General features: G+C 36.6%; 1 protein-coding gene across 1 annotated transcript in view; it reads right to left on the bottom strand.

The window, feature by feature from the left end:
- The window catches only part of LOC126262654 (laminin subunit alpha-1), a 429,094-nt gene that overhangs the window by 127,920 nt on the left and 284,462 nt on the right, over nt 1-16,712 (bottom strand). Inside the window, exons 19-22 of the mRNA XM_049959424.1 lie at nt 15,578-15,716; nt 13,890-14,121; nt 1,441-1,608; nt 71-237 (exon numbers count right to left, since the gene is read on the bottom strand). Coding sequence (XP_049815381.1) covers nt 71-237; nt 1,441-1,608; nt 13,890-14,121; nt 15,578-15,716 — 706 coding nt within the window. The remainder of the gene's footprint in view (nt 1-70; nt 238-1,440; nt 1,609-13,889; nt 14,122-15,577; nt 15,717-16,712) is intronic.

The following is a 16,712-nucleotide window of genomic DNA, read 5'->3' as shown; positions in this document are numbered from 1 at the left end:
ACAGACCAAACTGTAATGGAAAAATTAACATACAAGCCTGAAGCTCACAGTTACAATGCATATAACTTACACCATCAGCAGCATGTCGAGCTTTTGTTATACTATCACGTAGCCTCTGTAGTTTTTCTGCAAAAGTATCGTTCCATTGTTGAAACTTACGCCGCTTCTGATTTGCCTCTTCAGTCAACTTTAGGAGCACATCATCAGCCTGCTTTACCGTACTTCTAGTCTGTGATACTGAAATATAAGCAGAACAGAGTGAGTGCATAAAGGACATAAATCAGAAATATATGTATAATATGTAATACTAACAATACTGAAAATTTTGCTAGCTTTTGGACAAATTCTTTTTCAGAAGACTCTTTCCTTCCCATCCCATCCTGTCCAGTAAGTCTCCCCTGACCTTGGGTTCTAGGTGACTTTCCTAAGCTGTATCCCTCTCCCTAAACCTCCCCAGTCCTTTTTCTTCACCCTCTTGGCTCCTCTTAACTCTACTGCCAGAAGATGCCACTGGCTGCAAAAGTTTGTAAAAGTTAAATCCTTTTGTGTGTGTGTTCCCCTGCTGCTGCTTGATGAGTAGATTTCTTTTATCTATCCATTTACATTACATTATCAATAACTGATTCTCTTCGTTGTTATATATTTTGTATTAAGATAGCTGTTATGCATTATTTAGTAGTTTTGGTAAGATGAATTGAACATTGGCACCCCAATGATGGGAGCCTAGAATCTTGAAAGGCATTCCTACATTATGGAAATATTACCATAAAGTGTGTTGGCAGGTACTAAGCTGTAACTGTTGAATATTCAATCTCCTAATAATAATACTGAAACATAAGTTTCATTATGAAGCTAGAATGGTTGTATGTTGGAATAACATTGACTATTAATGATGTTTATAAACAGTGAACTACAGAACAAGGTTATTAAAATAGATTATGTGAATTAATATACTACAACAAGCACGACCAGTTACACTTAATATATATCTAAATTTGCATGTCATACTGCAGTACACAATCACACAAGAAATGTTTGAGCAACCAAAGTGTCTTCTGTGTAACCAAGGAGGAAATATAAGTCAGGAGTGTATGGAAAGGACAGTTCAAACAAATGACCAGGCAGTGGCAGATGTATACACGCATTATGAGACAAATTATAATTATGTGAACATAAGTGGTATGGTTAGATAGAGGAAATATGATGGACACTGAAAATGATATGACAAAACAAAAAGACATTAGAAGACTTAGGCTTAAACTGGGGAATTAGCAATGCGAAAATGGAAGAAACACAATCAGTTCAAGTTAGTACTTTCTCTACAGAAGTGAAAAAAATGAAAAGGAAATGAAGTGAGTAGGGGAAGGGGGGTGGGGGAGAGAGAAATTAATTTACATCAGTATTCTCCATGTGTATTAGAATAAAAGATCCTATACTTACTATTTTCTTCAATCTTTGACAATTGTAGGTCTGTGTCAATTTGTTCAAGTTGAGGTCTCAGTTCAGACCTCACTTTAAATGCCACCTTTTCAGCTTTGGATTGTGCACCATTGACAGTTTTCATTACTTTCCCTAGTTTTTCCACAGTATTGTTCACAGAAACAGCAACTGAAACATACGGCAATATCAACTATAAAAGATGCTCAAAATGAATGCACAGTTAATGATTTGCAGCTAGCTCAAACATTATTATTATTATTATTATTTTACCTATGATAGGACACAGGGAGGAATGTCACAAATACCACAGCAAAAATTTCCATTTGAAATCACAACTCAAGTATTTATAAAACAATGATATCATTATGTCACTGGTGGTTCCTCACTACAGAATAAACATGTACACAATCATTATGATAGATTGTCACTCATTGTAAAGATGACACACTGAGCTGCAGACAGGCACAATGAGAAGACTGTTACACACAGAGCTTTCAGCCAAGGCCTTCTTCAGAAAAGCAATGAAAACACACACACACACACACACACACACACACACACACACACACACATTCACACAAGCAGGCGTATCTCACGTACATGACTGCTACCCCCAGTTGCTGCAGCCAGGATGCAACTGTTGCACTGAACAAAAGCAGGAATCTGGAGTGGGGTGGGGAAGGGAGAGGGGAAGGGGAGGAAGGGATAGCACGGTACCCATGGAGGGAGAGAAAAACGCTGTCTAGCGGAGTATCCAGGGACCAGATGGAAGCGAGACAATGCTGCCAGGCACAGCACTGGTAGGCTCTGGGGGAGGAGAAAAGGAGAGGAGAAGAGAAGGAGAAAAGACCAGTGAATGTGTTGGCAGACAGTGAGGCACAATGATAGTAAGGGGACATGAATTAGGAGGAGGTGATAGGATAGAGGGGGCAGAAAGTAGTAGAGGGTGTGAGAACAGTAGGTTACCGTAGGTTGAGACCAGAGTAATTTCAGTAGCAGAGAATGTTTCCTGAGGATAACTCCCATCTGCACAGTTCAGGGAAGCTGGTGGAGGAGGGGAGTGTCCAGATAGATTGCAGATTTATGATATTCAAACTTAGGATATGTTCAAGAATTCTGCAGCATACTGTGTTTAAGAATTCTGCAACATACCGATGTTTAGACTATTGGTCTGTAATTTTGCAGGTCTATTCTTTTACCCTTCCTATAGTCCGCCCCCATAGCTGAGTGGTCAGTGCAACAGAATGTCAATCCTAAGGGCCCGGGTTCGATTCCCAGTCGTGCCGGAGATTTTCTCCATTCAGGAACTGGGTGTTGTGTTGTCCTAATCATCATCATTTCAATCCCATCGACGCGCAAGTTGCCGAAGTGGCGTCAAATCTAAAGACTTGCACCGAGCGAATAGTCTCCTCAACAGGAGACCTTAGTCACTTCCTTCCTATGCACAGGAGTTACCTGCACTTTTTTCCATTTGGTTGGAACTCTGTGGTGGGCAAGAGATTTGCTACAAATGCAGACTAAGTAAGTGGCCAATGCCATAGACTGCCCTCAGTGAAATTTAATTGGGATTCCTTTCAATTCTGGTGACTTATTTGTTTTCTCATCTCTTTCAGTCGCTTCTCAGTGCCAGGGATGCCTGTTTCTATATCCTTCATAGGGAAATCTGTGTGATGATCAAACAGAGGAATGCCTGTACAACACTCCTAAGTCCATGATTAAAACTTCAGTTTTCCTTTTCTGTTTTCTACTGCTGTGCCAGACTGATCAACAAGTGTTTTCTGTTTTCTACTGCTGTGCCAGACTGATCAACAAGTGTTTGGGTAGAAATTTTTGATCAGCTTATGATTTTACACATGAGCAGATTTTTTTTTGGGATTCTCAACAAGGTCCTTTGATAATGTATGATGGTGGAAGTTGTACATTTCAAGCATCTATCTTTTGGGGGATGCACAGATTTCTAGTAACTTTGTCAGTTGACATTTCCACGTTATTTCTTGATCTGAAAGCACAACAATCTCTGCTTCCCAAGCATTTTGTTATTAAACCATGGCAGATCATTTCCATCCTTAATCCACTTACTTGGTGCATACTTCTCCAGAGCGCAGTTAACAATTAGCTTAAACTTTGTCCATAGTTTCTCTCATACTGGAGTTAAATGATTTCCATACACCATCTAAGTAGGATGCTAACAACTGTATATCTGCTCTTTCCAGAATAAACAGTCTCCTAGCCTTCTTGATAATGAATTTATTAAAACTGATAAAGACTGTCACTATGATGATATCATGAGCACTAATCCCTAGCTCTATACAGACACTCTCAATAAGGTCAAGTCCATTTGTAGCTACACAGTTTAAAATATTTCCATTTCATGTGGACTGTCGAACTAACTGTTCATGAGAACTTTTTGGAAAATGTTTTCAGAACTAAATCACAAGACTGTCTGTCCATATGACCTGCAATGAATCTGTAGATGTCTCAGTCTATACTTGATAGGTTTAAGTCACCTCTGACTAATACTGAACGATCAAAGTACTTCGATGTTACTGAGTTAGACTTCCCTCAAATGATTCCACAACTGCTACAGGGTTACCCATGACTAGATAACTTCACAGTTAAATTCAATAGAGGTGATATTTTTGTTGACAGCAATGAACACTCCTCCTTCTAAGGTGTCTAACCTATCTTTCCAATATACATTCCATGCATCATTAAATATTTTGAAGCTTTCTACTTTGGGTTTCATCCAGCTCTTGGTTCTGAGAATAATTTGAGTGCGACAACTTTGATGCAAGCATTGAATTCAGGAACTTTGTTATAAATGCTTTCGAAATCTACTGTTAAAATTTTGATAGCCAAAATGTCTACACTTTGCATGTGATCTGATTTCGCTCTCTGTGCTTCGACTGGTGACTGTTCATCAGAGGACCTCAGACTATTGCCTAGCTTAAAAAATGCTACCCAGGTAGCTGCTTCCTCTGTGTGTGCTTCATTAATATTTACATTAGTAAGCATTTCAGTAAACAGTGATGATTGGCTTTTTCTATCTTGACCACTGTTGGAATTTTGGCTTCGCAAGGTAGTTGTCTGTGTTTATACTGCTGCTTCTATATACAGAGTGTGTATTATCTTTGGAACTAACATTTGGTTAATTATTACACAATATATTAGTAAACAGTAACTTCATGCCAACCAAGTACATTTGTGAATGCTTCTCTTCTTAAAGAATGTATTTGTTACCTTCAATTTGTTAAATATGATGTATTCCCTGGATTTTGCTCCATTCTGATTCATAGTGTCTTTCGCATTAGTACCTATTAAATAGGGAAATGGTACTTTTCCAGTTCTAGCATTTTAATCCTCAGCTAAAATTACATGGTCCTTATTGTTTGTTTTATATGGCTGTTTATGAAATGATTCATAATATAGGTCTGTTTCTTCAATCAATTGACCACTTCAGTTTTTATACCAACTGGACATTGAAACAATGTGTGCAGCAGCAACAACAGTAAAATAGCAGCTACAGAAATGGGCACAGCAACCAAAACTGCACAATAACAAGCAACATCACCATCCCAATACTTTCACCACCATTACAACCATAACAAAAGAGCTATAGCAGACAGTGCAACAGCTGGTGCCTCAGTAGCAACTGTAACAAGCACCATCACTGTTACCACAGCAGAAAGACATTTCACCAGCAGCATAACTAGGGGTGTCCCTTTTCCCAGAGCCGCCTATGATGACTGGGACTCTTACTGTCATGGCTGTCCCAAAGTTATCGAGCTCAGAAAGTACTTGATGAGCATCTACACCACACTTTTTTTCTGTTCATGGAGATGATTGGGACTATTTGGGTATCAAACGAGAGTGATATAAAGTCTTTCAACTGGATGCCATATGCATGTACCTAACCTACTCCAGAGAGCCAACCGAGGAAAGGGGACCTACCATTTAATGTGGAATCTGAAACACACGCTGTTTCTACTGCATATGCACATCACTGGGAGGTGGATGCCAGGAATCAATTCTGTGACCTTTCAGTTTCCAGGTAAGTGCTTCACCACTAGACCACAAGGTCTGAAGTGAATAAGCATACAAGTGGACAATATGTTTTAAAGCTAGATTTAGCAGATGCATATCAACAGCTGTGAGAGTGTGACACTTTCCAACATGATGCTGTTGTCATTACACCATCTGGCCCTTATCAATCCAAATACTTGCAAGCGCTACAGTAACTTTCCAGAAATTCGCCATATTCCTCCAGCCTATGCAAACAATGTAGATGTCATCATGAACACAAGTGTCACAAAATAAGGCCATATACTGAATAGCTGCTCCACACTTTGCAAGAAGCCAGGCTTAAGTGTAACTATTGTTAACATAAACACGTTTTTTACCATAAGCTGACTACTGGGAACATAAGAAAACATCTCTGCAACAAAAGTACTACGATCAGCTACAATATCTAGTTTATTCAAGACATCGCAATAGCATCTGCACCAGTAATAAACCAAATCTGCCAGATTGGAATCTCTTACTGTATCTTCATACTGCAAAGAGAGATGTAACTGACCTAAACAATTATTCCTGTAACCACCATGCCTTGTTCATTTCACATCAGTGAAGTTACATCTGGTTCACATGAATGCACTGAAAATTAACAATGAAGCAGTCCTAAAAAAATTGAATATTTTCAGTAAAAACAAACAGTGCACAAATACTAAGGAAGAAATTGGGGAGAAACAACCACATATCCAGTCTACAATTTATAATCAGTGTGTTAACAATGGATATTAATAAATTTCAAACAGCAAAGTATCAATGAAGAATCTGTGTTATTATGTGAGTGAAAACACACACACTCTAACCACTATTAAAGAGACTGACAAACAAGATATAATACACAATAAGTTTGACACACTAAATCATTTGTGTAATGAACCTGAATTAAATCATTAACTTATTATTGGAAAACAAAGTGTATTGCACTGGCAACAAATAATCAACGAGACAAATTTCTTATCATGATAGTCGAGGAACAAACTGTGAGAAGTAACTAAAGGAAAAATTAGGTAATCATTTCATTGTGTAAAGTGTTGAAAAACCTGGTGCACCTATCAATAAGTTATATAAAGAAAAGTAGTCAAATTAACTGAGAACTTCTCATTGAACGATATATTAATCGTTTTTGGGGGCTCAAATAACACTGAAAAACTTCTGTAAGAATTTCAGAGCAACGTAGCAGATTTACTGGAATGCATATAGAAACTAACGCACAAAATGAACACAATAATTCATTCAGTGCCGTTTAGGAATAAAGCCCAGGGTCTGGTTGAAAAAATCAAGTCTCTGAATCATGTCATGATAGAATAAATCAATATTACTTCAAATTTGTATTGAAAAGATTTCTGAGAATTTCGACATTGAACAATTGCAAAGAAACATAAATGCAGCTCATGGTCCACATTTAAACAGATGAGGAAAGATTCACAGCTCACTTCTTTCATACATATGGTGGAAACAGAAAACCAAGTACAGTAATAAAGTATACACAAACAGACAAACAGGTAAAAAAATGACTATGCTGAAGTGGAAGAAATAAAAAACAACTGTCCTGAAGTGAACGAAAAGGTAAAGTGAAAGTACCAATCAAGAACAGAGAGACAATTGTGGACCTCTATGTGAGGAGAAACTAGCAAAAAGGAAGGAACAGCAATACAACTACAGAACTAAATTTCAAACCAACAAGTACAACAATGTAAGAAAAGATACATTGCTACTAACCGTAAAGAAGACATGCTAAGCACACATGACTGCCACCTCCAGCATCTCGGGCTGGAACTATTGTGTGATAGTTGCATTCCGGCCTGAGATACTGCAGATGTCAGTCGTGTGTATGAAGTGTGCTTGCTAGTGTTTATGAATGATGTGTGTTTCTCTTTTGCTGATGAAAGCTGTGGCCAAAAGCTCTATGTATGTGTCATTTAATTGTGCCTGTCTGCAGCTTAACGTGTTTTTTTTTTTAATGGTAAATAGCAATCTATCTTTTTCTACATTGTTGATATTCCTACCTGGAGCTTCCATTGTTCATAAACCGACAAATACACCACCACTAGGCAGTCATTAGCTGTGTAAAAAAGGAGTATAATAAAGTGGGATTCGGAAACATATCAACAGAAGGAAGGCAGAAAAATTCTAACCCCCAGAAATAACCAGATTTTTTTCCACTGGAGAGACTACCTCAAAAAGTGAAGTGGTCAAGCAATAAATAATACATTTCCTGTGCTTAATTTTAAGTTGCTCCATCAGAATGTTCAATTGCTGTCCAATAAACATAATGAAATAGAAACAATAGCAAATGATCTGAAAAACAGTTCTACCCTAGGCTTTACTGAACTGTGGCTTAGTCAAGATATGTTAGTGCTGATATACCTTCCTCAGTTCAAACTTGACAACACATTTTAAAAGAAAATATTTAGTCATGAGCGTAGCTGTGTATGTGTTAGAGAAAAATATTGATTTTAGCTGTGTAATTAAATATAATGGTCTGAACAGTGAAAAAGGTGTAGTAGAGCTCTCTATGGTCAAATTACCAAGGCAAAATATAATTATTATACACATGGAAACAAAAAAGTTTTTTATAATACCAGAGGAATTTTGGGAAGAAATGAACTCTCCCAAGAAAAATATAATTTGGTTTGGTGACTTCAATAGCAATTTCTCAAAATTCAATAAATTCAAAGACAGTATTATAAATTTTACTACTGTCATTCAACAAATGTCAAATTGTTACTGAATCCAACTCCGCATCTATCACTGATCAGGTTTTGACAAATACCTGTCAATATGCCTATAGCATGTAAGTAGTGAACACAGGTTTTAGTGATCACTATGCTCAAATTCTGTTGCATGAGACTCAAAACTCCATGGAATAAGACACACTGTTGGAACTTCAATATTGAAAATGTGGAATATTTTTGTTTCCTCCTGAAGGGAGAAAAGTGAAATCATGTATATAACTGTTAAGGTATCAATGACAAATATGATAATTTTATGGCCACACACAATATTTTTTAATGAGTTTTCTAAGGAAATGAACTAGATGTAACTCTGTTCAAAAAACAGACAAATGCATCACAAAAGGGATCAAGATATGTCAAAATAAAAGGAGCTTGTATGAATACTCCAAACAAAATACTAATCACAGTTTTATTAACTATATCATAACATCCAAACGAAGAATAATAAAAGTTATCCCGAAAGCAAAACAACCAGAAAATTACAAACTAATATGTAATTCTAGGAACAAAACTTAAGCATCATGACAACTTCTAAAACGAAAAATAGGTGCAAGGTCAGTTAATAGCAGTAATGTAAAGCTGATTAAGAATAACAACAAATCTAACTCATCCCAGACAAGTGACTAGTGCTCCAACTGATATTCATCAAAAATAGCAAAGCATCTGATAAATACACAACATAACAAGCAGCCAGACACTACTCAAGTACAGTCAGGCCAAAAGCTTCATGCAAATACATTATTTATGCATCCAGCATGTAGTCCAGTTCAGAACAAAACAGTCAACATTCCAGGAAATTAAAATAAATCATAAAAGTTAAAATCTAGAAGAAGTGGATTCTGTGAAATTTTTAGATTAAGCCTAGACAAGAATTTAAACTGGAATAAACACATTGAATATCTATTAAACAAACTATGTACCTTTGCATTTGCAATGAATATTAACTAATGCCACTGACATGGACACAAGGAAAATTGCATACTATAGCTACTTCCAGTCAGTTGTAACATATGGTATTGTTTCTTGGCAAAATTCGAGCAACTTAATGTGCATACTGATAACTACAGAAAAGAATTGTTAGAAACATGTGCACCCTACATACAAGAAAATCATGTCACACATTATATGAAATCTGAAATTATTAACAATTCCCTTCCTATATATCTATGATATTACAATTTTTTTACATAACAATTTAGAATTATGCCAGGGGAACTGCTTTGATCACAATTAGAATACAAGAAATTAAGAAAATTTTATGTTGTCTGCTCTTTTTTTTAAAATTATATGCTCAAACTCTCCAGTATCTGGGAATGAAAATTTCAAACAAACTAAAAGCCAAGATCATTCTGAGTATCAAACTAGATTCACTGAAAAGAAAGCTGCATGATACTCTACTTCAGTGATGCTACTACTCAGTTGAAGAATTCATGAATGATGAATTGAATATTTGAGCAGGATGTAGTTCATCTTATTACGTAAATATGTGAAGGTATATTTACACTAAAAGTTAAATTAATGTTTAAATCATCTTTTCAACCATAGTTTTAGTTTATGAAATTGTATAAACCATATCTTGATGTGTCTCCTGTACTCCAATCAAATGATTATCTTATGTACAAGGTGTACAACTTTGCTTCCGCCGTTTGACAATATGTGGCGACAACGGTAAGTAGCGGTTGAAAGAAACAGATGGCAGATGTCAGGCAGTTAGCTTGGACCTCGGTCAACATAACCACATTCAAACATTAGTTGATTTGTGCCGGCATCATGAAGTTTTTCTTGATTGAAAATGTCAGTTTACGAGCCTAATTCTTGTTATTTGTGGGAGGTGTTACTGTTTCGTTTCAATGTGAAGAAAACAGCGGCTGAGTCTCATCAAATGTTCTCAGGTATGTATGGTAAGGACGCTATTAGTGAAAGAACGTGTCATGAGTGGTTTCAACGCTTCAAGAACGGTGATTTTAACATCATAGACTGGCATAGTGGTGAAAGAGAGAATGTTTTTGATGATGCAGAATTGGAGACATTGCTGAGTGAAGACTCGCGCCAAACTCAAGAAGAATTGGCACGATTAGTGAGAGTGACACAGCAAGCCATTTCAAAATGTCTCAAGGCTATGAGCATTATTCAAAAAGAAGTAACTTGGGTCCCGTGTGAGCTGGAACCAGGAGACTTTGAACGGCATTTGTGTGATTGTGAACAGTCACTTCAGACGTAAAAATGGAGAGGATTTCTGCATCGCATTGCGACCGGGGACAAAAAATGCTTTCATTACGATAATTCTAAATGCAAAAAATCATGGGGGTATCCCAGCATGCTTCCACGTCGACGTTCAAACCGAATATTCATGGCTCCAAGATCATGCTCTGCATTTGGTGGGACCAGCTCAGCGTTGTGTACTATGAGGTGTTAAACCCAAGTGAAACAATCACTGGTGCTCATTATCGAACGCAATTAATGCATTTGAGTGGAGCATTAAAAGACAAACGGCCACAATACAGCGAGAGGCACGATAGAGTGATTTTGCAGCTCGGCAATGCTCGACCCCAAGTTGCGAAAGAGGTCAAAACGTGCTTGGAAACGTTAAAATGGGAAGTCCTTCCCCACCCGCCGTACTCTCCAGACACTGCTCCCTCTGACTTTCACCTGTTTAGATCAATGGCGCATGGCCTGGCTGACCAACACTTCCAATCTCATGAAGAAGTCACAAATTGGATCGATTCGTGGATCGCTTCAAAAGATGAACAATTTTTTTGACGCAGAATTCATACACTGCCCAAAAGATGGGAGCAAGTAGTGGCAATCGATGGAAAATACTTTGGAATGATACATGTATAACCAATTTGTTTCATTAAAGCCTCAAATGTGGGGAAAAAACGGCACAAGCAAAGTTGTACACCTTGTATGTTATGAGGCGAATAAATCACAACACAACAACCTTCATTGGCATCAAGAAGCTAACTGCAACCTGTACTAGCCCTCTCACCAAAAACAGTACCGGGAACTGAGCTCAAGACCTGCGCATGGCAGTTATCTACCTTGACCACTCAGCTACAGAGGTTAACAGTGAATGTCAATGCATTGCTGAAAATGCTTTATGAGCTGATCTATACACATTTGTCTTAATGGTAATGTATTACAGGTATGAGATTGGTAAATTTACATAGGCTATACTGTCAGGGCATTTTCAAGACAATTGTACATGACATTTCTGTACGAAAATTGCTTATTTGAAATGAGCACTCTACAGACATTTCACAGTGAACTGAATGATTGTTTATAAATCTTTATTTTTTTATAAGACTGCTCTATAACTGTAGTTCCTTAATGCTTTTAAAGAAATTAGTATGCCACGTATGAGTTATATGTCAGTTCCCATTGCATGAGAAGGATTGTAAGTGAACTGTCTGACTTTCAGAGAGAACTGAGTTAATATGGGTGCAGTTGACTGGAGCATATATGCCAAAGGCTGCAAGTGTGTTAGTTGTATCAGTACTGAATGGTGGTGAAAGTACAAACATTTCATAAACTTACAAAAATAGCAACAGTGGATGAAAATCAATCCTTGGTGATTAAGATTAGGGGACATTAAGTCAAGCTCAAACCTCTACTTCCTCACTTATTGCACTGCCAACTACACTTTAGTATGTGTTAAGCGTTGCTTGATGTTTTCTTTTCTTATTTTGAAATGGGTGAAGAGTGTTATAACTTCCCTGCACAAAGTGTGGTCCTTTAGTGGATACAGGAGAGAGGAACAGATGATGTTCATGAACAAAGAATTCAGATATTAATTTATTCTACATCTAACATCAAATAGTAAAAATAATACATAACTTTGTTGCTGTAGTTGGAACGTCAGCTGCTAACAGCAGATGAATGTACAAATTTATAAATCTGTGATGTGTGGGTAAAAGGATGTAGGAATGAGGCCTTTGATTGAATTGCATTACATTAGAACAACTTTTCATTTCAACAGTCCGTAGTGAGGAGATCTCCAGTATAAAGAACATGTCAGGAAAACAAGAACACACAATAAATATTTACATAGAAATACCATAAATATTTATATAGAAAAACAAAAATTTATACACTAAATGCTACCACTTTACAATGACAGATGATGTGAATGTGACGAGGCCTTAGCAGAAGAGTTTCAAACATTGTTAAGAGAAATCTGAAAATGTTCTGTTTTTGTGCAGCTGTGCTTATAACATTGAAAAACACTGGGCAAGTAAGTGTAGTAAGCTACTACTAGCAGAAGCCTACTACAGCGAACTACAGTTTGTAGATGTGCACAATCAAAGGATTAAGGGAACAAATAAGAATGTTACAAAAAATGAATAACAACATCAAACACAAAAGAATAATTGTTACAAAAGAAAAAAGAGTAACAAAGGGAAACAGCAATGGATCATTATTGAAGAAAAACTATCAGATAAAAATCAAATAAAGGAAAAATCCAGCATGGAATGTAACAATATGGTGTAAAGGAAAGTTGCTACTCACCATATAGCAGAGATGCTGAGTTGCAGATAGGCACAACAAAAAGACCTTCACAAATATAGCTTTGGCCAGTAAGGCCTTCCTCAAAATTCGACGACAAACACACACGCAAATGCAACTCTCACACACTCACAGAATAAAGAGGATTTACAAATGGGACTTCAAAAGAAATGAAACAATTTTAAAGCTCTGACAATATAAAGATGGTTAGTTATGGGACACTAACTCAGTTGGACAAGGAGAGAGAAGGAAATCATTGTCGGTCTTGTAGAAGGAACCATTACAGCATTTGCCTAAAGTGATTCACATAAATCAGGGAAACACTGCATCAGGATGCCTGTATGGGGATGTGAGCCATTTTCCTCCCAAATACAAGTCCACTGCACCAGCTCATTCAGTACAATATTGAGAAGAAAATGGAGAGAGAAAGATACAAATATTGACTTTTATACAGACAGCAAGTAACAGACAAAAATCACTTCACATGAAGAATATAAGTAGATAATGAATTAGTATACAGAAATGAAGTTATATATAAACAGTAGAAGTAATAAGCAACATCCACTGTATATCTGCAAAAGGAAGGATAGCATTAATTTCTGTTCAATGTAATCACAATGCTCAAACAAGGAAAAATTTCGATATTACACGTGAAAAGTAGTCTTTGTTATCTATCATGTAAAGCAGAATCAGAATGACAATCAGTTTAATCTCAGATGCAAGTAAGATACTGGAGTGGACACTGACAATCTCAATTGTTCCAAAACAAGTTGTAAAAAATATGTAGCTCAGAACGGTATCTGCTGCCTTCAATAGAAATCTTCCTCCTGACCTCTTCTTGAACAAGATGAGCCAATTAAAAATAATTTCAGGTGGATGTACCAGTTTAATAAGGCAGCCAATGAAATTCTTACAGAAATTGTTCATGTAAGTACATTAGAGTTGCTAAAACACTTAAATTATGCAACAAAAATTGTCTGTGTTATTACTTTAAAAACAGTGCATTTAACATTGTGAATTAAATTTATTATTTCAAGACTAAAATAATGAGATGAAATAGTAGCCTTTATCAGTCATAAATTTTTGCAGTTGACAAGAAATTACTTCAAGTGTGAAATAATAATGAAATACAGTGATTACCTTTATCAGTATTAAATTTTTGCAGTTCCCGGGAAATGGCATTATCTTCCTCTGCTGCTGATCTTACAGTTTCCCTCAGTAGATCAACTGCTTTATTTTCATCATCAAACTTTCTTTGCAGTTCTCCAACACGTTTTAGCTGTTGACTTGCTCGACTGATTAAACGAGTTGAATCAGCCTTAGCAATGTTTGATTGTTCAAGAAGTGAGTCTTCAAGTATTCCAGGATAAACCTTTCAATAATGCATGACACATGAGAAATGGTAACTATAAACAGAAAGATACTGATGTGTGTGTGTGTGTGTGTGTGTGTGTGTGTGTGTGTACAGAAACATATAATTGTTCCTTTTCTGGTAAGAGTACACACATTCACACTCACAACTGCACAGACACCCTAACGTATACGTCATGGTAGTGGTTACCACAAGCATGTACATTTGAGTGTCTGTATGGATGTGTATGTGACTGTGTGTGCTCTTACTAGAAAAGGAGAAAGAGCTTGAAAGTTAATGTTACCCATTTTCTGTTATGTATTTCTGTGCCCCACACACCAGTTCACAACAATAATGGTTGCCTTTCCATTATTTCATGAATTTGTGACAAAGATGATGGAATGTCCTGTTCATTACAGATGTATGACGATTATTTAGGCTGTGCCTGCGATACACAAACCAACATCAGGCATGGAAATAATATGTGCACTAAAATACATCCTGCAATTTTGTGTAACATGAAAAATGGGTACCATGTATATTAAAGAATGTCAGGGGGTATTTAAGACAGATAATGATCATGGTGTTAGAGTGTTGCAGATGGTTGACCTTGAATACATTGTTGTCAAATAGTTCTTTCCTCCTGAAATCTTGCCCACCGCTCTTAAATGACACCACTGGTGACATCTTGTACTGGTCGTGACTACCCTCTCATTTGCCAATTAATATAATATCTCATACTGGTTGATTGGCCTCTAATTTTCCAATGATTATGCCTAACATAATGTCATCCAAAAGATGTCTTTAAATATGTCTGCTTGTGTCTGTATATGTGTGGATGGATATGTGTGTGTGTGCGAGTGTATACCCGTCCTTTTTTCCCCCTAAGGTAAGTCTTTCCGCTCCCGGGATTGGAATGACTCCTTACCCTCTCCCTTAAAACCCACATCCTTTCGTCTTTCCCTCTCCTTCCCTCTTTCCTGATGAGGCAACAGTTTGTTGCGAAAGCTTGAATTTTGTGTGTATGTTTGTGTTTGTTTGTGTGTCTATCGACGTGCCAGTGCTTTCGTTTGGTAAGTCACATCATCTTTGTTTTTAGATATATTTTTCCCACGTGGAATGTTTCCCTCTATTAATTTATATCAATGTATTTAGAATATAGTTGTAAGCTCTGGAGTGAACTGAGTGAACAAAAACAGGACAAAGCACCAGGTTTTCTTGCAAAGGAAGAAGAACCTTCAAATAAACTCATTTTTTGTCTTTTTGTGTTTGCTGAAGTAAAAATGTAGATAGAAGAGTATGTGAGGCATTACAATGGTTGTTACAGCTCAAGTGTGCAGGCTGATCAGTGAACAAAAAACAATAGGAAAAAACAATAGGGAAAGTATTTGACACACTAAAAGAGAACGTGGGAGGAATTTTAAATACATCATTATTTACATCTGTCTCAAAAACAAGGGAAACATATAAAACATACCTTTCCATAAGCTGCATCTGCTGCAATTGTTGCATTCACTGCAGCTTCTTCTGCTCTTTTCAGTGCAGTAACAATATCCCTGTACGCGTTACTTGCCCTAAGAGCGAAACTGGCATCTTCCAGTGTGGCATTCAACATTCTATAAGAATGGACAATGATAAGAACACAGGTGATCAAATTGGTTTATTCTGTAATAAGTATCCAGAATTATTTAAAACATATTCCACAAACTAATTGATGAATATTTTTTCAGCAAGCATGGATAACATCAGCCAGAATGGATGTATTGACTTGACTTCTACAACAATAACTGGGCATGTTTTCTCTTTATTCCACAAAACATAACTACACTGATTCTACTTCATGGTGAAAGTATCAAAAACTACATTAAAAGAATATCATTGGATGCTGTACTTATTCAACAGTCCATGAGCAAGTACAGACTACCACCAAAATATAAAGAACTTAGCAGCAAAGTAGATAAGTTATCAGAAAACATAAGCAAAAGAAATCACATAAATAATGCTAAAGTATTATGCTTTTCAGAACACCATACTACAAATGGCATTGACTTATTACATTACAACATAACTACTACTACTGTGGTACAACAAGAGAAGAAGTGGTGTAGCTACATTTATTAAAAATAATGAAATGTTTAGATCTTTAGATGTAAGGAAATACAGTTTAGAGCAACAGTTTGCAGCATGTGCAGTAGAAGTAACAGATGGTTGTGCAACAGTAATGTTAGTAACAATTTACAGGGCACCTGGAGCTAACTTTACGGTCTTTCTGGTTCAAATAGAATTATTGTTTCCTGCTTTATTTTCTAAAAATAATGAAATTATTGTACTTGAGGATTTCGGTGTAAACTTTTCAGCTGAAAGCAACAACAAAATAGAGCTTCAACATCTGATGAATTCATATTATCTTAGATTAGTAGCCAAATATCCTACTAGGATCATATCTGCATGTCAGACTTTGATAGACAATATATTTATAGATGCAACTATGTGCCATTTTTGATAGACAATATATTTATACATGCAACTATGTGCCATAGCTTCACTATCATCCCTGTCTTGAATGGGATATCTAACCATGATGGACAACTCCTCACTCTGCATAACATAAC

Source organism: Schistocerca nitens, chromosome 6, assembly GCF_023898315.1.
Source record: "Schistocerca nitens isolate TAMUIC-IGC-003100 chromosome 6, iqSchNite1.1, whole genome shotgun sequence".
NCBI lineage: Eukaryota > Metazoa > Arthropoda > Insecta > Orthoptera > Acrididae > Schistocerca > Schistocerca nitens.
This window is presented reverse-complemented; position numbering and strand designations above follow the sequence as displayed.